This window comes from Tympanuchus pallidicinctus, unplaced genomic scaffold, assembly GCF_026119805.1.
Source record: "Tympanuchus pallidicinctus isolate F22 unplaced genomic scaffold, pur_lepc_1.0 scaffold22, whole genome shotgun sequence".
NCBI classification, from domain to species: domain Eukaryota; kingdom Metazoa; phylum Chordata; class Aves; order Galliformes; family Phasianidae; genus Tympanuchus; species Tympanuchus pallidicinctus.
Genome location: NW_026294739.1, coordinates 41359432 through 41385997, shown reverse-complemented (window position 1 = coordinate 41385997; position 26566 = coordinate 41359432). Strand labels below are relative to the sequence as shown.

General features: G+C 52.5%; 1 protein-coding gene across 1 annotated transcript in view; it reads right to left on the bottom strand.

Annotated features, from left to right (window-relative positions):
* Nucleotides 1-26566, bottom strand: part of HYDIN (HYDIN axonemal central pair apparatus protein) — a 115967-nt gene that overhangs the window by 7886 nt on the left and 81515 nt on the right. Inside the window, exons 31-75 of the mRNA XM_052685441.1 lie at nucleotides 26404-26537; nucleotides 25648-25784; nucleotides 24832-24959; nucleotides 24555-24746; nucleotides 24042-24191; nucleotides 23345-23584; nucleotides 23030-23198; nucleotides 22552-22740; nucleotides 22092-22259; nucleotides 21458-21631; nucleotides 20107-20312; nucleotides 19646-19798; nucleotides 18999-19182; nucleotides 18206-18344; nucleotides 17074-17239; nucleotides 16339-16983; nucleotides 15798-16007; nucleotides 15241-15443; nucleotides 14923-15105; nucleotides 14587-14706; nucleotides 13546-13705; nucleotides 13287-13459; nucleotides 12551-12749; nucleotides 12150-12249; nucleotides 11355-11454; nucleotides 10907-11075; nucleotides 10409-10647; nucleotides 10035-10149; nucleotides 9672-9876; nucleotides 9255-9490; nucleotides 8593-8744; nucleotides 8246-8438; nucleotides 7816-7924; nucleotides 7033-7293; nucleotides 6686-6828; nucleotides 6243-6461; nucleotides 5030-5190; nucleotides 4740-4834; nucleotides 4006-4240; nucleotides 3334-3546; nucleotides 2541-2679; nucleotides 2061-2226; nucleotides 1527-1674; nucleotides 743-950; nucleotides 14-235 (exon numbers count right to left, since the gene is read on the bottom strand). Coding sequence (XP_052541401.1) covers nucleotides 14-235; nucleotides 743-950; nucleotides 1527-1674; nucleotides 2061-2226; nucleotides 2541-2679; nucleotides 3334-3546; nucleotides 4006-4240; nucleotides 4740-4834; nucleotides 5030-5190; nucleotides 6243-6461; nucleotides 6686-6828; nucleotides 7033-7293; nucleotides 7816-7924; nucleotides 8246-8438; nucleotides 8593-8744; nucleotides 9255-9490; nucleotides 9672-9876; nucleotides 10035-10149; nucleotides 10409-10647; nucleotides 10907-11075; nucleotides 11355-11454; nucleotides 12150-12249; nucleotides 12551-12749; nucleotides 13287-13459; nucleotides 13546-13705; nucleotides 14587-14706; nucleotides 14923-15105; nucleotides 15241-15443; nucleotides 15798-16007; nucleotides 16339-16983; nucleotides 17074-17239; nucleotides 18206-18344; nucleotides 18999-19182; nucleotides 19646-19798; nucleotides 20107-20312; nucleotides 21458-21631; nucleotides 22092-22259; nucleotides 22552-22740; nucleotides 23030-23198; nucleotides 23345-23584; nucleotides 24042-24191; nucleotides 24555-24746; nucleotides 24832-24959; nucleotides 25648-25784; nucleotides 26404-26537 — 8250 coding nt within the window. The remainder of the gene's footprint in view (nucleotides 1-13; nucleotides 236-742; nucleotides 951-1526; nucleotides 1675-2060; nucleotides 2227-2540; nucleotides 2680-3333; nucleotides 3547-4005; nucleotides 4241-4739; nucleotides 4835-5029; nucleotides 5191-6242; nucleotides 6462-6685; nucleotides 6829-7032; nucleotides 7294-7815; nucleotides 7925-8245; nucleotides 8439-8592; nucleotides 8745-9254; nucleotides 9491-9671; nucleotides 9877-10034; nucleotides 10150-10408; nucleotides 10648-10906; nucleotides 11076-11354; nucleotides 11455-12149; nucleotides 12250-12550; nucleotides 12750-13286; nucleotides 13460-13545; nucleotides 13706-14586; nucleotides 14707-14922; nucleotides 15106-15240; nucleotides 15444-15797; nucleotides 16008-16338; nucleotides 16984-17073; nucleotides 17240-18205; nucleotides 18345-18998; nucleotides 19183-19645; nucleotides 19799-20106; nucleotides 20313-21457; nucleotides 21632-22091; nucleotides 22260-22551; nucleotides 22741-23029; nucleotides 23199-23344; nucleotides 23585-24041; nucleotides 24192-24554; nucleotides 24747-24831; nucleotides 24960-25647; nucleotides 25785-26403; nucleotides 26538-26566) is intronic.

Here is a 26566-nt window from a genome sequence, read left to right as displayed (position 1 = left end):
ACAGCTGCCTCACCTGCAGTGTCAGCTCTACGTCCTTTAATGAGCACATTTTCTGAGGGTGAAAAACCAGCTGGGTGTCCACTTTGCCCTCAGCCTGCACGCTGCCTGTCCGAGGGCTGAGAGACAGGAGCTGCACCCGGGCTGTGGGACCACTCAGCTCCCATGAGAAGGTGAAGCTGAACTTGCCGTTGTTGTAGATGCTGAAGGTGCGCCGGGTGCTCTCGTTCAGCTGCACCTGGGGGGGGGAAAGTGGCAAGGATGTGGGGTTGTGGCACCTGCAAAATGCCAACAGACACAGCAAGGGCTCCTTCCTCACATGCTCCTGGGTGCTTCCCATTTGATGGATGAGCAACATGAAAGATCAGTCTCCCTCTCTCTACAGAACAGCTTGTGCGTGTAAAAGATGAGCAGTAATGGCCTCACGTTGTGCCAGGGGAAGTTCGGGTTGGATATTAGGAACAATTTCTGCTCCAGAAGAGCAGCGATGCAGTGGCACAGCTGCCCAGGGAGGTGGGGGAGTCACAATCCCTGGAGGTGCACAAAAACCACAGGGATGTGGCACTGAGGGACACGGGCAGTGGCACAGTGGGGATGGGCTGACGGTTGGACTCAATGACCTTAGCAGTCTTCTCCAACCTCAGTGACTTTATGAAACGTCTTCCCTCCTGCTCAAACACTTCTGCAAAGCTCCTGGTTGAGGTTCCATCTTGCAGGACCATGCGGAGCAAGGGGAGCTGCTCACCTCCTTGAAGTCAATGACGTTGACCTCCTGTGCACTGAGCTCAGTCACACCGCCATCGCTGTTCTCGCACCTGACAGACACACTCATGCTGTAGCCAGTGGCCTTGATATTCAGGGAGAGGGGCTCTGTCTTCCTCTTGACGTCGCATTTGAGGTTGAAGACCACCTCTCCTTCCAGAGTCGGTGTAAAGGCAATTTTAATGGGATATCTGGGGAGAGAAAACCCATTTTTGGCTCCATTCACTCTCTGATGGCTTTTCTTGGCCCTGTACTGCATTGGTCCTTGGGAGAGCAGCGTGCAGTGGCTGCAGCAAGGCTCTAGGTCTGGAAGAAGCCAGCAGCTGTGCATAGTGCTCTGTTGCAAAGCTCAGCATCTTTTAAAACAAGGCAAAGCTGCCTGGAGCTAATGCAGCACCCGAGCAGGCTGTGAGCAGGCACAGCCCTGGTGGATCTGTGGTATTGGCTGGACAGCTGCTGGCTTGGGAGATCAGATGGTTAAAGCCTCAAAACATGATTTTGTCATCAAAACCGGAAGATCCAAGTCTGAGCTTCTCTGGGAAGGGGGCCCATAAGACCAGGATAACCCAAACAGCCACAGGACAGCAAAACCTGCAGGTTCCTGGTGCTCCTTTGGGGAGGGAATGAACCAAGGCGGATATGTGCCATTGTTGAGTGTCACCTGGTGACTGCAGAGGGGAGAAAGCCTCCAAAGCAAAGTGACCATGCAACATTTGGCTGGTGGGAGAGGGAATTTGGCCTGGTAGCCCATCACACTGCCTCATTACCTCGAAAGGGGAGCAATGGAGCCTTCCATGGGCTCTACTTTCACCGAGGTGCCACATCTCTCTGAGAAGAGCGAGCTTTCTCTGAAAGCAAAGGCGAAAGCCTCCTTCTCACTGTTGATCATGTAGACGGTCTGATGTACTTTGTGCCCTGGAAAAAGAACAGATCAGTCTCTGAAAACCCTCTGGCAGCACGGCCACCACGGCACAGTGTGCTCCTGCCCGCATGCTGAGCCCGGTGGAAGTTTGCAGCATGGCATGCTCAGGATGAGAGCATGGAAACCAGCTTCTCACCCCCTGGTCTTCCTGGCATCACTTCCCAAATCCTCTCCTGGAAGCCTCAGCCACACACCGTGCCCCCAACACCCATGTCTTCTTCCCTTCCCCTCCCTCTTCCTCCTACGATCAGGTCCAGGAGCTGGCTGACCTGCTCACAAGTGCCAGCTCCCATTTCCAGCTTCCTTTTGGGAGTTTGGCTCGAACAACAGAACTGGATCAGCACATGTCTGAGTGTATAAGGCACAACCACGTGCTCACCAACTAACAGCAAATGGAGGTTCAGGTGGGACCTGTCCAGAGTCACCAGTGGTTCGGTGCTGTGTCCCACCAGCAGGAACAGGACTGACATGCTCTTCTCAGGGATTGTAAAGACCCAGAAGGACTCGGTGATATCCAGATGTCGGGGGATGAATTCAAACTTGATCTGAGGAGAAAGAGGCAAATGAAGGAGTGTTGCTGCCCTTGGCAGGGGTGAGGGAAGGAAGCGCAGGTTGTACCATAGAGAAATCCCAGAAAGCTCCCAGCTCAGAGGCAGGTCACTGTGACACTTACTACAGCCCAAAGGCATGGCAGATGTTGGCAGTGTAAGAACAGGTTTTCTGCCAACTCCAGTCAATAGTTTCTTCATGACTTTGCCTAAAGCAAGCTCACAGTGAGACCAGACACCCAGATTAGACACAGCTGGTGTCAAACTGGCATATATCTACAGGGCCAACCCTCTTCCTTTTCTGCACCCACCTCTGCTTTCTTCCCAGGCTGGATCTGCCCTCTTTCTGTGAGGCAGAAGAAAGCTCTCTGTCCTGGTGGGGCTTCAGGGTCCTGGCATGTCCATTGGAAGGAGTATGCAGAACTGGTTGGGTTCATCACCTTGAAGGTCCTGGGCACACAAAGTGAAAAAGACTGCTAAGGTGGCAGCAGGACGTTAATAATCCCATCCTGCAGCAGACATCAAGCACTGCCAGTCTGGACATCATCCAGATGTTGGGTGCAGGTGGACAATGCTGGGAACATGAACATTTCATCTGCTTTCTGCAAGCAGTGTTTGTCTCCTAGGTGGAAATAATGCCAGTTACCCAGAAAGAAATTATAGAAAGGATATAGCCAAACTCTTGAACCTTAAAAATGGTTAAATCAGGTCCAACAAGACTCCTTTGGAAGATGATACTGTCTGTTGTGGCTGCAGCCTTCAATGATCCTGTCTGGCTGGTATGTCAAAGGAGCAAGAACGTCTCAAAGATGCTCTTGGAAGGGACCAATGTTGTACTGCCCCACAGCACAGGCTAGATGGGGTTCTCTTAGCTCAACCCCATGCTGAGGAGCTGAGCACACACTATCAGCTGTGTTCATTGAAGGGCAAAGAGAAGGAAAAACTGGCCACTTGTTCTTCAGCAGCTTGTTCCAGCCCCACAGCAGACTGGTGGCCACGTGTCAGCACAACACAGACATGGTACAGATATGCCACAGGGCTGGAGATGTCTCTGCTTAAGGAAGGTGACAAGAGGCCATTAACAGAAGCCATGCCCACACCTACCTGCTGTTCCTGCTGCCAACCCCAGTTGCTGCAAACTCAATTACTCTGGTCTTCAGGTCTAGCACTGCCCCTCTGGGCTCTGGCAGCTCTGGTTTGCGCCTCTTTGCAGTGATGTAGTCAGAATCCTTCAGTTCAAAGTGGCAGTGTGGCATCTGGCTTTTCCCCTCCACAACCACTTCTGGGCCCTTCTGATTTGGCTTCAGGTTAGGAATGCTAGAAAGAATGATATTAAGAACGTTGTTCCCAGACAGACAGACAGCTGCTTGTATTGCATTCTTAGTGCAAGAAATTCCAGCAGAAGTGCAAAGCTGAGATGGTCGAAGTGGGAACAGCTGTGTGTCTACAGAAGAACACAAGTTTCTATGTAGACAGGAAGGTTGTGCTTGTCTGATAAAGAAGGCTATTTAGCTTTCACTGGTCCCTAGGCAGCCTTTCTGGATCTCCCATTCCAGATGCTACAACACAAGAAGAGCTTAATATTTTATAAAACGTCTCCTTCCGCTGTCTCCATACCTGCTTCCACCAAGGCCAGATAATCACCTTTGCTCACTCCTGCATGCTGGTTATTCCTGCTGGCCCTCTGAGGCTGGCTGTCCCCAGGTCTGCATGCCACCCCCCAGTGGAGGCAAAGCAGCACGAGTTCAAGAGTTGCCATTCCTGGCTGTTCCCTACCTGCAGATCATGCAGCTCTTAAACTTCCCCACGTACACCGGGCAGAACTTCATCTGGAAGAGCTGCTCCTGGCCAGCAGGGATGGTGCCACCGGGAGGCTCAACAAAGAACACTGGGGTGGCATGGCCAAGGCTTGTGGGTGAGCTCAGGGTGGATGAGGTGTGCTCCAGGCCATGGCCCAGCTGGCCAAATGGGAGCTTCACAGAGGCAACAGACATGGAGGAGAGGCAACGTCCTGTGGGAAGGAAGAGCTTAGTGGGACATTTGCTTTCATGAGGGAAATCCCATCAAACTCTCTTCATCTCCAGAACTGAGTTGCTAAAGGAAAACTTCTCCTGTGGAATGGCTTCTGGTCAGCGTTCACCCCTATGCATTTCCAGGAACTACTGAGTGAGTTGGCCCAGGTCAAAGCTGTGCCAACTTATGGTAGAGCAGTGCACTGCACCAGCTGGGAACATTTCTGAGCACTGTGTCACGTTGGACAACCTCATTCCATCAAGGACAGCATCAGTGGTTGAACTAGCTAATCCCAGTGGTCTTTTCCAACCGTAACGATACTACGATTCTCTGACTTCCATAACCAGTGCCCAAGACGACCGATGGCACAGCCCAATAAATCAGCTTCAGCACAAGCATGCTGGGAAAGGAACCAACATCAGGACAGACAGACAGGGAGGTGAGCACATTCAATGGATGCCAGGCACCCCAAGCTGCCAGCAGAGCCGGTGCTGTACCTTCCAGCCCAGCTGGGCTCGCCGCTCTCTCATCCCCCATGGCTGCCATCCAGGTGTATTCCAGGGACACATTTCCTGTATTGGACAGCCGGAAACTGAAAAACAAGGAGAAAAAAAAAAGTAACAACCAATGAAGGCTGTCACTGAGGAAATATTTACAAGCTTAGAAGTTCAAGAGGAAGGTGCAGATGTGGTGCCTGAGGGATTCAATCCAAGCGGTTTATTCCAGCCTTGCATCTCAAATGGGCAGCTGCCTTTGGAGCAGCCCCTGCTCCACCTCCACCACTCACGGGAATCTCCTTGTCTGGAACAGCAAGGTCTCCTTGAACTGAATTGAGTCCACATCCACTTGGAAGTCAGCATAATCAATGACAGCACTCAGGCGAAGTTCTACTTCACGGCTGCTCTTCTCCAGGATGGTGTGAGCTGGTTCTGGGTCTGTCTCGATCACCTCCAAAGAGGACAAGGAAGAATCACTGAGCAGAGAGCTTCCAAGACTCCAAAGCAAAGCTCAGCTCCATACCGGAGCTAGGAAGGACCATTCCTATTTATTAGATAAACAGTGCTGCTCAAAGCGGTCACCAGCACGGCTGTGGATATGCCCATGTGGTCTACGACCAGTTATCAGCCCCCACGTTTAAATCCCATAGAATGTCTGACATTTGTCCTGGCCCCCAGTAAATATGACAGGTCTCTATATTAGGATTAAGCTTCTCTGTTGGAGCCCCGTGGGCAGAGAACTCAAAGAGTGAGCAAATCTAAGTACCATCTCTCCTTGAAAGTGCCTTCCGAATGTCACGTGTGGGACAACAGCCACACAGACACCTTGGGAAGGGAATGAGATCATTAGGGAAATCTCTGGCTGCTGATGCTCTGACGGAGAAAAAAAAACAACTTAGAGGTCTTATAATAGTTCAGAAACCAGGGAAGAACCATCACTCAAGGTAAGAGTGTACAGAATCATGGAACAGCTGGGGTTGGAGGGACTTTAAAGATCATCTACTTCCAACTCCTTGCCATGGGCAAGGTTGCCAAGCCATGCTCACCAGCATGCTGTCATCAGGTTTGAAAGCTAATTGATAGCAGGGCCTCAGCTTGGGGCAGGAGTTCTCCAGAAACCCCAAATGATTCTGGAAACCACAAGGAAGAGATGACAAGCTTGGTTCTCTGAGGAGCTCTTCAGAGGGCTGGAAGCTGCCTGGTTAGCTACATTCTTCCATTCTCAAAGGTGTGGAATAGTGAATTACTGACTATGTGTCATTCTTTTCGGGCTTGGTTTTCCTTCAGTAATTTTACAGTTACTGTAAAATTAGCAAATTGAAAAGCTCTAATATTACTTGGTGCTTGACCAAGAGCTTCTGAAGATGCTAGTTCTCTGGACTCCTGTAAGACCATCATACTCATGCTTCAGGAGGAAGCAGGAGCTGCTGAGCCAGCAGACGGTGGCTTTGCTGCTGTAGGCATCTGTTTTTATGGGTTGGCTTTTGCTGCTGTACTTCTTACCTTCCTCTTGACTGGCCACATAGCTGCCTCCCCCCTGGTGGCATCCACCCATCTGACAGTGTGCAGGCGGTCGTCCCAGTCGGAGACCTGCTCTGCTGGCAGCTGGAAGGAGATCCTGGCCACCTTACACTTCACAAGCTGTGCTTGGCAGGTGACTGCAACATCCGACTTCAAGGTCACTGTGATGTCCTTAGCACAGCCAGCATGGAGGTGTCCCACCTAGGGAGAATGGCAGCCAAGAATCACTGGCAAAGAAGGACCATCAGCAAAGGGGCTGTGACGCAAAGATACCGTCTCCTACAGCAAGAAGGAGCTTGTTGTAGGAGACTAAGCTCTGGTTTGCATCTCCCGGCACTGAAAAGCAGCACCAGTAGTTGGAAAGTCACTGGTAGCTCCCAGAAGTCTGCCTGGGCAGTGGGAAAGGCAAAGCTGCCAGCACTCACCTGGGGTGAGAAGTGGAAGGGGGGGCCTGCCAGCCACTCGAACCGCATCGCCTCCGCCCGGCTGCGGTTGGTGATCGTGAAGGTCACCTGGTAGGGCTTCCCAATGTGACAGTCCCCAAACTGGATGTGATCCACTCTGCCAGCTGTTAAGGAGGACAGCAAGAGATGTCAGTGTGCAGTGAGGTCCATCCACCCCGCCTGACTCCTCCCATCAGGTCTGGTGGTGACAGCACAGGATTGCTCATATAGAGAGCACATGCTTGAACACGGCCTTCATCTCCACGCTGTATCACATGCACACAGACTTCCTGTGGCCCTGCCAGAGATGTCCGCTTGAATTCTCTTACCTTCAATTATGTCCTCCTCCACATTGCCTTCAGTGTTCTCCTCAAAGCTGTCTGCCACAAGCCCGTGGATGTTATCTAGTGTGAAATCATCCTCGTAGCCCTCACCCACCAGCTGGATGTTGGTCTCCTCATAGGGGTTGTCTACCACAGACAGGTGGATCTGCCCTTCCACACGCTGGGGCAGGTTGGGTTTGAAAAGCACGTCAAACTCTGCTGATTCCCCATGATGTAGGACACAGGAGGCAGTGTGGGGCTTTCTCCCTGCACCAGTGAAATTAGAGACAGCGATAGATCTGTTCAGAGGAAATTCTTCCTTGGGATATAATAGGAAGAAGTGGTTGAAACCCAGCTGTCTCTAAGCACAGGTGCTCCCACCTAAAGGCTCTGCATGTTCCCCTTATGCTCACAGGGCTATGATGACAGCACACACAGCCTTAAGTGTCTCAAAGCCTGGTTAACACCTGGCTCCTGAATCTCCTCCAGTCAGTGCCTAACATCTAGCTGCTGCTTGGCAAACCTTGAGCCTGGCACATATTTAGAATAACAGAATCATTAAGATTGGGTGAAAAAGAGCTCTCAGGTCCCTAAGCCCAACCCCACCCCACCATGCCCACTGCCCACGTCCCTCAGTGCCACATCCCCATGGCTCTGGGACACCCCAGCGATGGTGACTCCCCCTCTCCCTGGGCAGCTGTGCCACTGCATCACTGCTCTTTTGTAGAAGAATTTTATCCTACTGTCCAACCCGTGTGGATGCCCACACTTCACGGCTAATGCATTCACCTTCTCCAGTAGAATCCTCCTTTGTGTCTGCGGCCTGGTAGATGCAGTGCGTGGTGGGCCTGGCTTTCAGGAAGAAAACTCTCGCTTCATCCAACATATCTATCAGCAACTGAGAAAAGGGAACACAGAGCACTGCCACAACAGTGAGAGTGCAGGACAGCCCAAAGACTGAACTACTGCTGGTTCCTCACTGGGAAATAGTAAATGAGCAGAATGGAATTAAACTACAGTCAAGCTTAATTAAACTGCAATAAGATGTGATAAAATAGAATATAATGTAAGTAGGACGCCATGCATTTCCACATATGAGATAGGAGGGGAATGGAGAGGAGACGCACAGCGTAGCAGCAAGTCTGTGCCATGCTTTCTCCTCCATGGGACAAGAACTTGCTCCCAGAGTAGCTGATGCATTCCCCCAGCAGCCCCTCACCTGGACAGGTATGATGCCATTGTTCTGAAGGACCAGAGCGAGCTTTTCTGAATCACCAAGCAGCAGCTTCTTGAAGAGGAGCAGAGGGTTCCCCCTCTTGTTGCGAAGCACTGGGCGCAGGACTGTCACCCGAGGCAGGTTCCCCTCCCCACTGATATCAAATGTCAGGCTTTCTGTTTTAATTGCCACTGGGCTGCAGGAGGGGCAAAGGAGAAATCGTTATTGGCTGGTGTTTATACAGCCCCCTTGTCCCCCTCCTCCCACATCCTTAGCACAGGAGCCAGGAGGAAATAACGTGGCACAGAAAGCACTTCATCGTCCCCCTACCATCTCAGAGGCTGTGTTACCTTGCCTGGGTTTCAAGGCAAGCCTCAAAAGTGCACTGGTAGTTCTGCATCGTTTGTGGAGTGAAGGTCACTGTAGCAAAGGCGTGAGAATGGCTGGGCACACACATCTGAATGGGATCCACCTCAAAGATGTCACTGATGCGGCTGTTCTGCTGGAGGGGAGCACACGGATTGGTGTTAGGACATAAAAGCTTCCACGCAGCGCAGCCCAATTCACACATGCATCAGGGAGCAGGGGACAGGACACCTCCGTCTCAAGGGGAGACACCAAAGTAATGCTGGCCTTAGACAGGGAGCTGCCATAAAGCCCAGGAGAGCAGGAGGCGCATGGAAAACTCTGCAAATAATCTAGAATTGACCTTCAAAGAGAAGAAAAACAAGGAGCCTGAAGAAACGGCCTCCTTGGAGCCCAGACACATTGGCCCCAGTAGAAAAGACCCTTCGATGTGCTTCCTAGAGATATCCAGAAGGGTTCAGGTCTCCCTCCACAGACCTGGAGGAATGAGCCAAAACCTTGAGATGTGCTGGACACAACCCAGGGGCTGTTGCTCTCCCCTGTAACTTTGTCTGCACAGAGCTGGACTAGAGCAGGCAAGACGAATCCAGAAAGCAAGGCAGGCTCCCTCCTTAAAAGAGGAGCAATCACCTCACCCTTTTCTTACCTTAGTGGAGATGGGCTTGATGGAGAGGACCACATCACAGGGGACTTTGCCCACATTGCGGATCTTGAAGCGGGCTGAGGCCCGGTGCCCAACCAGAACGTTGGTGAAGATGAACTTATTCTCATCTGTGATGAACACCCCTTCGTCCTGCACAGTCTGCAGGATGTGGCACAGGTTGGCGTTGCTGCAGATACGATGCTCCTCGAAGATGGAACCTATGTCATCAACTACAAATGCTGCGAGAAGAAAAGAGGACTGAGAAGCACTCCTGCTGAGGTTACGTGGACCCAGAAGGCTGTAAGACTCATCCTGGGAGCCCAGGCACCAGGACTTTACTTTCTGCTTGCCCTTCCACATATTCCTCCTGCCCTCTCCTACTGTTGGACTTGGCTATAGCAACCTGTAGGTGGTGTATACCTGGAAGGCAGGACTCGGCCAGCAGGGTGTAGGGGATGCCAACAGGGTTGTCCTTGGGGTCTCTGTCACAGATATTGATTGATAGATGCGCCTCGCACATCCCCACTGGCTCTGCCTGGCAATCCACTGTGATGGTCTGCTGGCCCCCAGGGTGGATGGAGCCAAAGCCAGGGTACACCGTGAACATGCCAAGGGTCAAGCGTGCCTGCAGACAGAGCCCCAGAGAGGCTGATGACTCGCAGCCTTGCCTTGGCTGTCCCCAGCAAGGAGCATGCCACCCCCTGGCCTCCAGTCACTGAGGGGTGACCCAAGGCCCAGAGGCAGCCCCACTACGTGACTGTATCCCAACCCGTGGCCACCCACCTGCATGAAGGGGTTCGTGTCCTTCTGCAGAGACTGCCTGTTTTGCTTCCCAGAGTTGGGCACTTTGTCGATGCTTTCATCGTCATTAGAGTGGTTGGACATCCCATGATTGACACTGTGAGGAGAAAGCAGAATTATCCATCGTGCTGAGCTCCTTGCCATCCTCCAAGGCCAGAACCTTCTGGCCACGGAGGGAAGCCTTCCTACACTCGTGTTCCTGATGGATCCACAAGGGTTGCCTGGTGATGGCCATGGGTAGATCAGCTTTACCACCAACTCTGTCCTACTCACAGGGCAGCTGAGGCATTTTTGGGTCCCTTTGATCACCAGCCACACTCTCATGACTGGGACAGGCACTGCAGAGCTTCACCCACCTTTTCCTTCTTGGCCCAGATGCATCTTGCTCTGCTTTGTAGATTTGGAACTTGAAATCAAGGCTGCCTCTGTTTTCCAGGATGAAGCTGCAAGTTTTCTTGGTGCCACTCACCACAGTCCCGAAATCAATGAACGAGGCTGGGGTGATGCTGTACTTGCTGAACATGGCCTTGGCAGACACCTTCACTGGGATGATGGCGATGGTCTCCCCTCCTTCACAGAGGCTGGGCTCAATCACCTGCAGCCAGAGGAAGGTTTGGTAACACAGCGAGGAGCCCCATGCCCCCTCCTGTCACCCCACGTCACCTTTAGCCTATTAGCCCTGTTCAATGCCTCCTCCAGAGCCAGATTTTCAGCTCTGCTTGGGAAGCATCACCAACACCTTCTAAAGATTACGTTGCATGTATCTAAGAGAGGATTTCCCAGCTGAAACCTCTCCTTCCAGGAGACACACATCCTGGGTGTGAGCAGCCACCCACCTGCCTGGAGTAGCTCACCTGGCACTTCAGGATGGGTTTGTCCTCAATATTTATTTCTGCCTTGGGGTGGAAGACCAGATGGACGTGCACAGGGCGCTCCGAGGCAGCCAGCACCCCTCTCTGTGGCAGGATGGCAAAGTGGGATGCCAAGTTTGGAATGTCAGTATCTGCATTTTCAAACGTGAAGCTGGGGACAAAGGGAAGAGACAAAGACCTCTTTGGTTATAGGTAGGTAGCAGCAACACAGCCAGGACCTTTAGGAAAAAAAGAAAGAGAAAAAGAAAGAGGGAAAGAGTCAAAAGAGTCCATCTCTGCCATCCCCAGATTTTGGCAGACTGCAGACCAAAAGTGCTCCAATCTCACTTCAACACTGACTTTCTCATTCCCTCATTTAAAGAGTTTCGTAAAGAGAAATGAACACATCCTAAAAGCAAGGACAGACAAGGTGGCCCAAGCAGTCGCTCACCTGTATGCAATCTCATACTTCCCTTTGTTCTTCAGGGTTAACATTTGCTTTGCATCGTCCTGCACCCTAATGACTCCAAAATCCACGTTGCCATCCATACCTGCAGAAATCCCATAAGGGGTGAGAGATGGCCAAGATCTGAGTTGCTGTGGGCTGCAAGATGCCTATCTGAGGCTCTCAAGTGGGACAAAATCCTCAGCACCCTTCCCAGCCTGGAAGTTTAACTGCTCTGTTGCCCTTTCTCTTGCTTAGAAAATATCTGCAGGGTTTAGCAGACAAGGAGCCCAGTTTCCACCTCCTTGCTTCCAAGCACAGTTTCAACTACTCCCCATGCTCTGCTGTGCCTTCAGGAGCTGCCAACTGCTTTTTCACATTGCTGTCATTTCGGCAAACCCAAATCAATCTGCGTGGGAAATGACACATTTCAAAGCTGGGACATAAGAGGCTCAAGGCTCTCTCTGCCCTGACGGTGCTTCATGCCACGCAGCTTGAAGGACACGTGCTTTATGGCCACACTTACATGCCTGTGTTAGGAAAAAGGTCTCTGAAAGTGTGGTGAGGCATTAGAACAAGGTGCCTGAGGAGGTGGTGAAGCCATCGTCCTGAAGGTGTTTGAGAACCATGGGAGGGACATGGTTAGGAGGCAATATTGGTGGCAGGTGGATGGTTGGACTAGATGACCTTAAAAAGGTCTTTTCAAACCTGAATGATTCTATGATTCCACCCCAACCCCTCCCAGGTGTTTTGGTTGCATGCAATGAAATGCATCTGGTTTGGTTTGGGGCATCCACTGACCTTTGGCAATGGTGATGCTCAGAGCAACATCATAGGCTTCTGCTTGGATTTGGATATTTTCTATCTGAACAATCCCCAGGATGTTTTCTGCATCTGAAACCTAAAGCAGCAAGAAACAAACACTGCAGGAACAATTCTCCTAAGTTCTACTGGTAGATAATGATAGCTGGCTGGTTTCACCATGGCATACCCTACTTGGAGGGCTACCAGTGATTTAAATCATAGAGAACTATGGCCACAAAGACATCCTTTCTTGCTGCTAAGGGTCTGTAAGCAGAAAGGAAGTTCACAAATGCTCACCCCTCTGCCCTCCTTGCAGGTAACCCTTCCAGCACAACCTCCACCCCCGACACCCTTGGTTGCCTTGTCCTGCTCCACTCAGGACAGCAACATCCCCTCACCTCCAGTCGGATGGTCTTCTTAATGCTGACAGCCTTTGTGGCTTTGAAATACAGATAGATACCCAGTTCTGCACAGGGCTCCACAGTGCCTTCAGTTTGTGACACACAGAAGTCCTCGCCGAGGTTCTCCAGCCCGCTGAGCCTCCAGGCTGCAGGCAGCAGCATGGGGTTGCGCAGCACCAGCTGCTTGCTGTCCCTCCTGCAGGCACACCAAGATGCTCAGCACAGGCACCTTGCTTTGCACCTTGGAGCAGCCCTATCCTTCCTATTTGGCCAACGGCCCCTTTGAAAGATCGGTCTCCCTCTCTCTAGAGAACAACTTATAGGCATAAAGGATGAAAGAATGAGAGGCAACGGCCTTAAGTTGGGTCAAAGGAGGTCAGATGGGATATTAGGAAAAACCTCTGAAAGAGCAGCAAGGCGGTGGCACAGCTGCCCAAGAGGTGGGGGAGCCTCCATCTCTGGAGGCGTCCCAGAGGCGCGGGGATGTGGCACTGAGGGACGGGGCAGTGGGGGCGGTGGGGGTGGGCTGGGGTTGGACTTGGGGATCCGAGAGTTGCGTTCCAATCTCAGTGATTCTACGACTGCACGATTCTGAGTTGGTGGCGATGGGTTGACGGCTGGGTTTGAAGATCTTAGAGGTCCTTCCAACCATAACTATCTAGGACCCTATAATCCAAAGAAGCTGAAGGCTGGCTGATGGCTCTTGCTGCTAGCAGAGCAGCTGAGGGCTGACCTGTGCAGCAGCAGCTTCCCAAAGTTCACGTGCTTGGGGCTGACCGTCAGCTCTATCCGCACCCCCTGGCAGCACAAGCGGAAGACCACCGGCTCCGGGTTGTCCTTAATGCAGCACACGAGCTTGTCTTCCACGAGGCCGGCCAAAGTGGGGTATGCCCAAATGCTCAGTTTCTAACCCCAAAAAGAGACAGCGAAGAGGTCTGGTGAGCAGGCAGAGCAGCTCCTGGGTGCTGCATCTCTGCACGCTCGCCTCCTACCTGCTTCTCTTTGGGTTTCAGCGTCATGCTGGGAGGGTCTAAAATGAACGTGTCTGCTTTGAGATCGTGCTCGAAGAAGAAATGCACCTCTGCTTCCAAGGGGGTGATGTTGAGGATGGTTATCTTCTCACAGTTGCTGGGGAAGGGCAGCGCCTTGTACCTATCCACAAAGGGAGAAGGCTTCAGCAATGCTGGGACCGCTGCGCCTATCAGCCACCGAGGCAAGCTCTGCATGCTGGCAGCAAGAGGCTGCTCTCACCACAGAGTAACAAGCAGGCTAGGAAAAAGGAGCACACTGCATGCTGTGTTCAGCCTTCCGTTACTTCTATGTCTGTGCCTTCACCTGGTGCCCCAATCCCATCAGTGTGACAAGGCACAAGCACTTAAAGAAAGAACACTTTGCAAAACAAAAATTCAAGGGTCCCCGCAAGAATAAAAGCCATCTGGCACACTGGTCCTTCCTGCATCTCTGGTCCTTTCCCTGCAGGGTGTCAAGAAAGGCTTTTGCAAAAAAAAAATGGTTACAAAGGAAACCAAGACCGGAGTCCATTCATCAGGCTGCCTGAAGATGCCCTTTCGCTTTTAAAGGGTTTTTATTTCATTTCCCAGGGTTGTAAAATATCACTGGATCTCCAGGGCTCCCATGAAGGCAAGGGCTTCATTTCTGATATTAAAAAAAGAGCAAAATTAAAAATAGAACCACGCCAGCAGTGACAATGACAGCTTTTCAGGCAGACCTCATCCAGCAGTCAGGTTCATAAATCCCACTGTTATTCCTCTGCAGGTCACACGCACATGCTGGCAGGCCAAATCATAAAGTCTGCCTAATGTAACAGATTAATCAACATTTTATAAGGCTACGGGCAGAATAATTGCTTGGCCAGTCTGCCCATGCAGCTCAAAGCACTTCAAAAAGCACCATTACGTTCATTGTCATAAACGAGGAAGCTGAGAGGTGGAGGCAGGACATGAGTTGCCCAAAGTCACCTTGGGCCATTGGGACGTCTACCCAGGACCAGCTGCCAGCCCACCAGTACGTACCAGTCTCTGGACTTCCCACAGAGCAGTGGCCCAAAGTGGAACACGCCCGTGCTCATGACATACTGCTTGAAGATGATGTCATTGTCTGCTTTGCTCTTCCTTCGGTGAGGAAACACCACCCTAGGAGGGAGAAAACGGGAAGGTGAGGAGCTATGAGATGCTCCAACCTGAAGCCATAAGCTTCAGCAGCAGAGCTTCCCAGCTCCAAGCTGGATGAGACAGTAGTGCTCAGGTGGACTCATGTCAAAGGTGATGTAAAGTGGTGGGAAGTGGCCATTGGGGTACAACAGGCAGCCCCTGCTCCAAGTAGGGAAGCAGAGCATGGGGCAGCCTTACCGTGGGTCCTGGCTGATGGTGGGGTACACACAAATGCCCCTGCAGTGCAGCTGGTACAGTCGCTTTGTCCCCAGCACCTCAAAATTCATCGTCTGGTCAAACTGGCCCAGCACCGAGGAGGTGAAGTGTACCTTCAGCTCCACCTGGCCATGGGCAGGCACGATCCACCGACAGCTGCTCAGCCTGGCAGTTACAGAGAAACACTTCAGAATGTTGGGGACAGGTCAATGAGACAAAGAGCAGGGCCAGGGACTCACCACCCAGCAGCCCGTGGGAATGGCAAACCATTTGGTGAGATGGCTCTCCTTCCCCTCTCACCTGATGGGCTTCGCTGGAGAGGGGGCCATGTCCACGCTGCTCTGCTCCACATCAGCAGGATGTGTTGATGTTCCCGTGCCCGTTCCATGGAGATTTTTCTTGCTCCGGGCAGAGCTCCGCTTCTCTTTCTTGACCTCCTTGCTGCCCTCAGTTTTTTCCTTCCTCGCTTTCCCTCTGGTGGGGGTGAGCTGCTCCTCTGACACCTGAGCACCAGGTGAGGAAGAAGAGGAAGAGTAAAGTGAGACGTGCCCTAATTCATCCCCGCCCTGGAAGGAAAGCTGCAGGTTTGTAGACAAACATGCAAGAGAACCCATGAATGACCAGTTTCTATTGGTTTCACATCTGCCCACTGCCTTGCTCTCCTTTACTTGGCTTCGTTTTGCCCATGAAATCTCTTTTCTGATTGCACCAAAGCCCCCATCCTTCCCCCAAACAGGGTTTGTTCAGTTGAATCAGGCCAGGGATGTGCTGTGGCTTCCTGCAGACATGGGGCCCATCACTGTTTGTCTGCGGTGGTTCTTCTCCATCTCCCCCACCCGAACCCTTTGCCCTGGCACCTTTGTGGTAGGCGTGATGGGAGCATCCACAAGACTTTCTGATTCCTTCTTTTCTTCTTCTGCCATCGCACCTTCTGGCATTATGAAGGTGAAGTGCTTGAGGGCTTCTCCCGTTGGGGCCACTCGCTTCTCTGGGTAGTGGATCACAGAGTAAAATGCAGTCGGAGGAATGGGAGGCCCTGAGGGCCCCAGACCCAGGCTATCCAGGATCTAAAAGATCAGAGAAAACTCCATCAGTTCTCGGTCACATTCATCCTCACACTCTTTCCTTTCAGACACTGAAAATTCAGCAGTGTTTTTACATGGAGTACTGTGCTTTTTTATGCACACTGGGGTGGATGGGCTCCAGAACAGTGCCAGGATGGCACTCCCTCTTTCCATCATTTGAGAAGAACTGAGAACCATCCCAACCCCATAGCTGCCATGGAGCTGCAGTGGAACAACAGCACAGCACGGGACAAGGCTCTGTGCCACTGTCACTTGGTGGGACACAAAGCACCAGGTCTCAGACCTCAGCACTTGAGCCCCAAGAGGGCTTTACCTGCTCTGCTGGGGGCAGCTTTCCACTCTTCAGGATCTTCCCAATAGTATCCTCTGGGTCCAGCACCTGGATATCCAAGCAAGGCACCCCGACAGCCTGGCCTTTTGCTGACCCTTCTGCACCTTCCCCTGCCTGTGCCTGGGATTCCTCGAGAGCCTTCAGTTTCTCCTGCCTCTCCCTCTCCAGGCGCTCCTTTTCCTGCCGCTCCTTCTCCAGGCGCTCCTTCTCCCTGTCCCTCCTGCTCTTGCGTCTGGATAAATGCCTGCTCTGCTCTTCTGTCCTCTGACAAACCTCCTCCTGGCTCCAAGAGGACACCAGAATGCCCTGAACTCTGTCCCAGTTTGATAAAATATGTGCGATATCTTTCTGTGACGCCTCATAGATCTTAAACCTCGTGGCCAAGATCTTCTCGCTGTCGCTCAGTGTCTTCTCCTTGGCTTCCTCCTGCTCTGTGGTGCTGGGTTGCACAGGCGCTGCTGGGCTGGCATTCGTCAGGGGGACCTTGTTACACTTTTTCTTCTCATCCTTGTCACCTACAGCAGAGTCTGGGTGCTCCTTTGTAGACCCCTTTTTGTCCACCCCTTCGCTGGTGTCTGAGCGGTTGCTGGTGGACGCGTTGGTGTTGCTGGTGGATGCGGTGGCATTCTGGGCAGGAGAGGAGAAAAGGGGTATTTCAAAGCACTGAATCAGTTCCTGTGGGATGCTGATGATCACTGCAATAGTATAACCACTCACCTGTCTGCCTCCAGGCTGGCTTTTCTTCCCCAAGACACTGTCTTTTTCTTTTCCAAGCTCTCTCCTTCCCCGCTTGGACTTCTTCTTCAGCTCTTCTTCCTCCTTCAAGCGCTCTAGTTCCTGCCTCTGCCTTTCCTCAAGCTCTCGAGCCAGCTGCTCCATCCTCCTTCAGCAAGTCAAACAGAATACATCACTGAGAGTCACAACAGAATGACATGGATCGTGCCTGCCTGCCTGCGGCCAAATTCAGGACCTACTGGGGGTCGGTCTCATCTCCCAGGTAATAATGATAGGATGAAAGGTGGCCTCACATTGACCAGGGGAGGTTCATGCTGGGTATTAGGAAGAATTTATTCTCCAAAAGATTGGGGAGGCACTGGCACAGGCTGTCACCATCCCTGGAGATGTCCCAGAACCATGGGGATGTGGCACTGATGAATGTGGTCAGTGTGCATGGTGGGGGTGGGCTGGGGATGGACTGGGGGATCTGAGAGGATCCTTTCCAACCTTAATGTCTCTGTGATTCTAAATTGTGCACCTCCTCTAATAAGGTCTGCCTGGAATGGAGCCCTACAGGTTCTCCTCCCCTGTGCTGTGCCCTGAGAGGGCCATAGCCAGAGCACTGGTCCCAGTTCTGGGCTGCCCAGTTCAAAGCAGACAGGGAACTGCTGCAGAGAGCCCAGCAGAGGGCTGCAGAGATGGTCGGGTTCTGGAGCATCTCCTGTATGAGGAAAGGCTGAAAGCCGGGTTCTTTTCAGTGGTGCCCAGCAACAGGACAACCATTCAGTCAGAAAGCAAAAGCTGCAGTAATTGCCCTCCTGCAAAACAGGCTCTGAGCAACTACACTTTACCTAGCTATTGCTCTAGGAAACTTGTGCCGTCTGTCCTGAAAATCAGAGCCATTTGAAGCAGCCCTAGTCATCTCCCCTGGGGAAACAAGCTTCAGCCTTGACAGAACAAAGAGCTGAGACCTGCTGTGGTGTCACTCAACCAAATCTCCAGTAGCCTGCCTGCACCCAGCACAGGGAAGGGAAGAGAGCAGCAGGTGGGTCAGGAGCCCCATGTGGGATGGGAATGGGGGAACCCTTCAGGGACACCATACTGGAGAGCTGCCCATGTAAAGCTTACAGACCTCCTCCTCTCACGCTGGACTTGTAGTATATGGTCATCAAACTGAGCTTTCTGCTCCTCAGTGAGGGCATCGTACTCCTCCTCATCCATCTCCTGAAGGCGTGCTTTCTCTCTCCTGGCAACTTCTTCCTGCTCCCGTTCTTCCATGCACACACAAGAAACCATCAGCAGATACACACAGGGCTTGGTGCTGGGGATGAGCACACAAACCTTCCCAGACCCTTCAGGATAAGCTGATAGTGGGGAGCCCCAACACCTGCTGTGGTTTGATAATGCCTCAGAGTGCTGCTTTGCAAGAACCACGTCCCAGCATGGAGGATGCACGGAGGATAGGTACCATGCTATGAGAGCCTGCACTTGCACCCAAGCTTTGGAGACACAGATTGAAAGGCAGGTGTTTTGCATATCATGAAGACATACTTGAAACAACTGTGAGGTGAGTGCTGGCTGTGCTGAGGCAGAAGGTTGGATATTAAGAAAAACTCCTCTGAAAGAGCATTTGGGCACTGGCACAGCTGCCAAGGAGGTGGGAGTCACTGTCCCTGGAGGAGTTCATGGGCCAAGGGGACACGGCACTGAGGCATGTGGGCAGCTGGGACTAGGTGACCTTAGAGGTCATTTCCAACCTCAGTGGAGGTTGGTATCACAGAGTATTATAGAACCATGATACTAAAGGAAGGATTAAAAAAAAACCCAAACATTTCTTACAAGTTCTGTTGGTTATGTCCAGGCGGACACGACAGTAAGGCTGAGAGCTTGAGAGGACATTTGAGAGGTATGGAGATGATTCTCACCTTCCTGCTCTTTTGCAGCCATCTCTTTGGCTTTCCAAGAGGCATAGTCCTGGAACAGGTTCACAAAATAGATGTAAGGACGGTTGTTGACAGCTTTGAGCAGGCAGAGGAGAGCAGACGCCACGCTGCGTGCAAAGAGGGTCTCCAGGCCATCAAAGACCACTCCCTGGTAGCAGTCACTCAGCTGGGAATAAAGCAAAAAAGAGGAAGAGAGAGAGTCAGCAACAGCATGCACTAGGCTCTCAGCTTGGCAATAAATGCAGATGTCCAAGGACACAAGCCATCTTGTTGTCATCACCTGGGAGCTGGTACTCCAAACCACGGAATCACAAAGGTCAGAAAGACCACTAAGATCGCCTAGTCCAGCCATCCTCCCATGCCTAATTGCTCTGGACCAAGTCCCCCTGTGCCACATCCACCCTTTTCTTGAATACCTCCAGGGATGCTGACTCCCCCATCTCCCTGGGCAGCCGTGCCAGCACATTTCTACTCTTTCAGAGATACATCAGCTCAGACAAGCTCCTGCGCTCTGCCAACTGATGGCGTCTGCATCTTCACCAAGATGCTGGCAGCCCAGGACTCCCTCCAGCTGTCCCCTCTCAGTGCCTCCCACCCTCCTGACCCCCAAAGCAGAGGACGTGCCATACCTGCAGTCTCTCTGACAGGATGGCTCCCAGCACGTCCTCGGGCAGCACGCAGCTCATCAAACCTGCCTCTCCTGCCGTGCTCCCTTCAATGCTCAGCCACTGCTGTGTGGGGACGCAGGGAAGCAGCGAGAGGCGATGAGAGCTGGAGGAGCCCTGCAGAAGACAAATTAAACCCCTTGGAAGAACTCCAGGCAACTGCAAGCACTTGGAGAGAAGGTCTGAGGTAGAACAAAGCTGTGAGGTGAGGGCTCCAGGAGAGAGCCCTGGGGGACACATCCCTGGGACAGCAGCAAACCCAACTTGTAACACAGCATCCTGCAAGCTGCCATGCTGATCAGGACTGCACCTTGCCAGCAAGACACATGGCCCAGCAGAGGTTTTCTTCCCAGCCTGAACTATACCCAGCACTACTCAAAGACACTCGAAAGGTCTCGTGAATCACCAGGGCAATCATTCTTCACCTGTGAGCCTGCTGGGTCGGCGAGATGCTGTTTCTGGGACTGGGACGCATGGTTTTCTGATCTCCTCCTGCCTGTTGCTGCGCTTGCCCGGCTGCGGGAGCTGACGGAGTGCAGGCTGGTCTTTTCCCCAGAGCTGGACTGGCTCATGTCCAGGCTGCGCCTGGGCTCAGCACCGAGCTGAGGGACGGATGGGTCTGTGCTTTGACCTGCAGAGGGGACAGAAGCTCAGCAGGGCCTAGAGATTGGCTTTTCAAGCCGTTCAGTGCACAACACTGTGTCCTTCCTAACACACAGGCAGCACCAGTTAGCCATAAAATCATAAAATCATCAAGGTTGGAAAAGACCTCTGAGATCATCTAGTCCAACCATCCACCTGCCACTCAATACTAAATAGTACCACTAAAAAAAGCTGTGTGGTATGTCCCCTAGAGATCAAGCCAAGGGTTCACCCTTCAGGACCACTGTTTCCACACCCTACATTCTCCTACAGATACTCCCATGCTCAGCCTTGCCCCAGCTGCCATCACCCATCTCCACTGGAGTTACATTTTCCATGCTGGATATCCCAACCCATCCCATCTTCTCCCAACCCAAGTCTTGGCAATGCAAAGCTTTCCTTTAAAGCTGATGCCTGCCCTCAGTCTACACTTCTTCTAGGAGCACCAGCTGTCCAACAAAACACCTTAAAAGTTGCTGGTCTCATGTGGGGAACAGCATAACATCCATGAGCTGATGGCATAAATACGAAAAATCTCTGGAGAAAAGAGTCAGTCTGCAGCATGCCTCTCATCTGAAGCTCCTCGGGGAGGCTATTCTTCCCTTTCTCTCATGTTTGTGAAATCACTCTCCAAGCCAGGCACCTAGTGCTTAATGAGCCACTTCACAGGGCTTGTTCCTCGTTAAAACAGGCAGCAGCTCTGCCTGATGGCCACCGAGAGCTGGCTGAATTTAGCTTTGAGGAAATAATAAAAACCCTGAGAAATATGCAGGTGTGCTTCACCACTCTCAGGAAAAGGGACATGTGCTAAGCAGCCTGCAGGCAGCAGGAAGCGTCCCTGTGTGAGCCCTCGAAATGAAGAGATTTCAAACAACTAGAGAGGGTTTGCGAGCTGGCTTTGCTCTTCTACACGCTGCCAACTAACAGAGCCATAGAATTGCAGAATGGCTCAGGTTGGAGAGATCATCTAGTTCCAGCCCCTTGAAGCTGGTAGGGCTGCCAATCATAAATCGGGCTGGCCAGGGCTCCGTCCATGGCACTGGGCACCTTCTAACTCTCTGGGCAGCAGCTCACATGGAGTAATTCAGTAGTCACGGGTGCTTGGGGTGGCTCTGACCACATGCCTGCACATACCAGCATCCTCCGTCTCCTTGTGGCTCTGCTCTATGGCAGCCCTGAGGCACAGCTCCCTCGCATGGAGCCCAGCTGAGCTGCTCCTGTTGGAGATGGCCTCCATCACCAGCGAGTCGATGGACAAGCAGGCTGTGCCATAATGTCTGGAGAGGGCGACCGCAGCCGATGTCTTTCCTTGGGGGAGAGGAAGGCCTACATGGTGACACCCGCATGGGAAACCGAGGGGGAAGCAGCCTGAACGTGACTGGAAATGTTGTTCTACAGAGGGAGATCATCTCCAGCTCACTGCCACCCCAGGGCTTTGTCCCATGCGGTCACCTCAATGCTTGAGCCCCATCCCACCACCATTACTGTCTCACAGGGCTCCTCACGCAGCAACAGAGGCATGTTGGTGAGGGTCAGGCCTTCTGAAGGCCACAAGCCAACAGGCTCCCACGAGGCAACATGGCTAAAGGCCACCTAGTTTGGGGGGACACAGCCCAGCCGCACAGACACAAGATGAGCCACTTCCACCAGTTAGGGGAAGGCCAGGTGCTGCTTCCCACCTTTGCAGATCCACAGACACCTGACTTCCAGTGGCAGCCCACCAGGATGCCTCCCGCCCTGCTCCTCCTCCCCCTTGTGGCACACGCACCAGTCAGGGGTGCCCCGTGGATGATGATGGCGATCCCTTGGCGGTTTCGGGCCTCACGGCTCTCAGGAGAGATATCGATGCCCAGGTGGCGGGCGATGGCTCTGAGGACAGGGCTGTCATCCAGTTCTCCTGCAGCCTCCTTGCTGCTGCTGGCGCTCTGCTGATGCTCTGCTGGGCAGAACACGGTACCAACATCAGCCTCCTGCACACCAGTGATACTCAAACTCTTCGCCATCCCCTCAGGTCCTGGGAGAGGAGACCCTGCTGACTCCAGTATCACACCTGGGGCTTCTCCATGCTCTTCTTGTATTTAGGGTCTGCCTTCAATTGCTGCTGACGAGTCCCATTCAGAATGCAGCAAATGGAGAGGCAGAAAGGGGGAAGCACAGGCATCTCGTGATGCCTAAAGGCCCTTCTGTCACAGTGGACACAGAAGAGGCAATAATCATAGGGCTCTGACCTGCTCCGTGTCTTTTCTCAAGATCCTCCTCTTCTTCTCCCCTTTCAGATTTAGAGTCCACCTTGTTGGACTGGCTTTCATCAGAAGTGGAGGGAGGAATGACTGAGTAATGAGATGAGAGGGTGTGAATGATCTCAGCAGAGTGCTTTCCTCCCTGATCCGGAAGAAACTGGACATCTTCTCTGGTGGCTGAGGAGGAAGGACAAGGAGAATGCTGATGATGATGAATGTGGCCAGGCAACCTGCTTTTTGCCATTTGTCCCTTTACACAGCCATATGTAAAAAGATGGAGAACCCCCCACGAAGTGAGATGCCCAAGGCACTCAGAAACCTGTCTCTGCCTTGGGGGAAGTTTGAGTTTGTGCTTTTGTTGCTTGGAAGGAGAAAATTCAACATACTGGTGATGGTGAACCTGGTTCTACTGGTTGAGGAGCTCGCTCAAATCTCTGTGGGTGAGACACATTCAGGACAGCCTCACCATTTTCCTGGCCTGCTGGATCCCCAGTCCTGGACTTGGCCTGCTCATCCTGCAGCCTCTTCTGGTCCTGGTAGTATTCCAGCACCTCCGGGGGCAGCTTCTCACCAGGGGCACGTGGAGGCAGCAGTAGGGTATGGCGGCCATCATAGTCCTTCAGCATCCGCAGGATCTGCATGCATAAGGGAGAGAAACCAAGCAACATGTGAAGAAGACTTGACCATGAAAGGCCACCAGACCTTGCTTTGGGGGCTTCCCACATTTCCTCAGTGAACTGAAGTACTACAAAGCCATGGCATGGGGACCAGACCTCCTCACCTGCTCCTCAGCAAGGTACTGCTGGTCAAACTCCAGTGAGTAAAACTCAATGGGGAACTCGCATGGGTTCTTCACTACCACTGTCCCTGCTGCCCCACTGCTGTACGGCAGCAGAGGTCCCAGCTCAAGCAGTGGGGGGTCGAATTCCAATTGTGGCTCCAGCCCATACCCCGAGACTTGCAGCTGCAGAGGCTGGCTGCTCTGGCAAATGTTAATCCTCAGCTCGCATCTGTAGGATCTCTGAAAAGAGGGTTATGTTGCTCAGACACAGCCCTGGCACTGCTGTACCAAGCAGCAGAATCAGGTAGAGACAGACGAGCTCTCACTAGCTAGAAACATCTCTGCTCTGGTCAAAACATGTTTGACTCTGGTCAAAGCCACAGATAAGATGGTTACATCTCAGCTAGCTTGTGACATTGCTGGGAGCACTCCAGGCACATAAGCACCCGTGTCCATACTGCCTCCTGCTAACAGGCTCCAAATCAGGTGTAATCTAAGGTTTCCTAGCTCATGCTGTCTCCCAAAGTGCCCGGGATCACTGGCACCACAGTGGTGTGGATGTCTGTGCTGCCGTGCCCAGCCACGCATCTGATCAGTCTGCTGTACTGGCAGGATCAGCTCAGAGCAGCCCTTCCAAGGCTCAGCCTGCAGTGTGCTCCTTCTCCCTATGCTTTCATTACAGCTGTACCCATCTCACCTCTTCAGTGGGTGTAAACCTGACCCGCATGTTGCATCGCTGCCCTGGGGTGAGCTCCCCAGCCAAGGGCAGCACCTCGAAGACACTGGGCTTGGCCTTCAGCTCCTGCTGCAGCTTCTGTCGCACGCTTGCTGGCAAATGTTTATCCACCTGGGCACAGAAATCAACCTGTGAGGCTCCTGTGGCCTGTAATGATGGACCCAGCATTCCTGCAGGTCTCAGACACAGTGCTGGGGACAGTGAGGCATGGGCGCAGATGGCAGACAAGAGGAACACCAGATAGGGAACAGTTTGAGATGAAGCAGCCTTGCCCTGTACCCTCCAAAGGCTTTGTGAGTAGTAGCCTAAGTGCTCAGACACTGATAGGGTGCAAAAAAGGAAACAGAGGCCAAGGAAAACCAACTGATAAGCTACAACGCCGTCCCTGCTTTATAGAGTCATAGAAGTCATAGGATCATTAAGACCCATCTAGTCCAACCATCAACCCATCCCTCCCTGCCCACTAAACATTACCTTCTTAACAGGCTCCTTCAAGGTAATGAACCATTTACAGGGCACCTGGACCTGATTGTAGAGCTGGATGGTTTCCTCCTGACACTGCCCACACTGGACAGTGGAGAACTCCAGGCTGTCCCTGGAGATGCAGAGGGATGGCATAGTCACGCAGGCACGAAGGCAGAGGTGAAACGTGGGGCCTCCTGTGACCTGGTGAAGAGCAGAGTGTCCAGCCGAGAGCCCAGGTGGGTCCTGCTGCTATGTCCTGCCTGACACGGGTGACAAAAGGTGGTACCTTGATGGGCAGCAGCACATCTGCTGCTCCCAGTGGCACGTTGGCGCTCCGCGGGTCGAAGCGCACCTCGAACGTCTCGGTCTCGCAGTATGGCAGGTTTGTCACACGGTCCAGCTCCACAGTGAAACCTTCAGACAGAGCAGCTGAGATGAGTGACCAACACATCAAAAAGTCATACAGGTGTGGCTGCTCTGTGAAGGGGTCCCTTTCACCTCCAGAAAAGACTCGCTGCCCTGTGTTACAAGGAATCCTTCACCAGGCACCCCAAGGATGGCTGGTGACCTCCTCAGAAGGGATATCCAGCTACAGCTCCCTTATTCAATGGAGGAACAACAACTTGGAGGAGGCATTCATTCATCTCATGGTGACTCAACATGGCGTCTCATGGCATGGTGGATGACAAGCCTTACATCAAAGCCTGCTTTGGAAGCCTATTTTGATGGAAAGGAAAACCTCAGAAGCTCTTTCCTCATGAAGGATGAACAGCGGCGTTACGACACTATGAACCAAAGCATTCCTCAACCACAGAGGGTCCCTCTATTTGCAAAGCAAGCCCACAGAATGTACAAAACCTCTCGGTAGCCAAGAGCTGGAGATGCTGAGAGGCTTCCCAGGTGATTGGGCCATCTCAGCCCTGCAGCCAAGCATTTGGGCAGCAGGTGGGCCTGGACTCTGTCCAGAAGAACTCAGGCTCTACACCACCAAGCATGGGGTCCTGAGGAGGAGCAAGCTGTACAAAAAAGCACTCAAAACCCTCCACGTGTCCAGGGGCCATACACAATCAGAAGTGGTGAGAAGCACCTCCATCCCACTTGCCTGTGTCGCGCAGGACGCGTCCATCTGCACAGAAGGACACGGGCAGCTGCCCAGTGTTGGTGATCTTCACAATGTGTGCATGCATGTTACCAAGAATGACGTAGCCAAAGTCCAGGACGTACTCAGGCAGCTGCACCCTGAAAGTAGGAACAAGGAGAGTTTTTAAACCATTTCTCAGCTAGCAGTGAGACCTTAAGGAAAAGCAGGTTAGTTTTAAATGGTGTAAGTGCATGGATACAGGTCCACAGATAGTAGAGTCCATGGATCCTAGCTCTCCTGCTATGAAAAGCCACTGTAGTCCATTGCATCTTCAATGGTCCTAATCCAACTCCAAAAGAGCACTGGTAAAGGCAGCAACCAACATGCATGAGATTCATGGGAAGGTCTTTTTCCAGAGGAATCCCACTCAGCAAAACACAAACCACCTGTTTTGCAGTGTGCCTTCTTCCTCAGTCATTTGTTGAAACAAAAGAGGCCAGTCTCTTTCAGAGCTAGTTAGAAGGGGTGTTGCCCATGGTGATGGATGGTCAGCATGGTCTGCATTGGAATGGAGCAGGTGGGGAACTGGGCACCCTCAAGGCTTGTGGGTGGCCCTGGAGATGGGAAGGCACCCAGCTGCTCACAGCACAGTACAGCCCTCTGGATCAGGTCCTTCCCAGGTCCCTGGCCAGTCCCAGCTCTGCGAGAGTTCCCAGGAGCAGTGCTGGGTGCTGCACGTTACCCTGGGGCACACGAAGGCAGGGAGTCCCCACCAACCTGAGAAGCTTCCGAAGAGCTTGCTGGTCAAAGACAAAGTCCTCTGGGAGACAGGAGAGCAGGAGCTTCTGCTGCTCCAAGGCGTATTCCTTTACCAGCATCTCTTCCATTTGCATCTGCAGCCGAATGTCCAGCTGTGGAGAGCAAAGTCAATGGGCTGGTT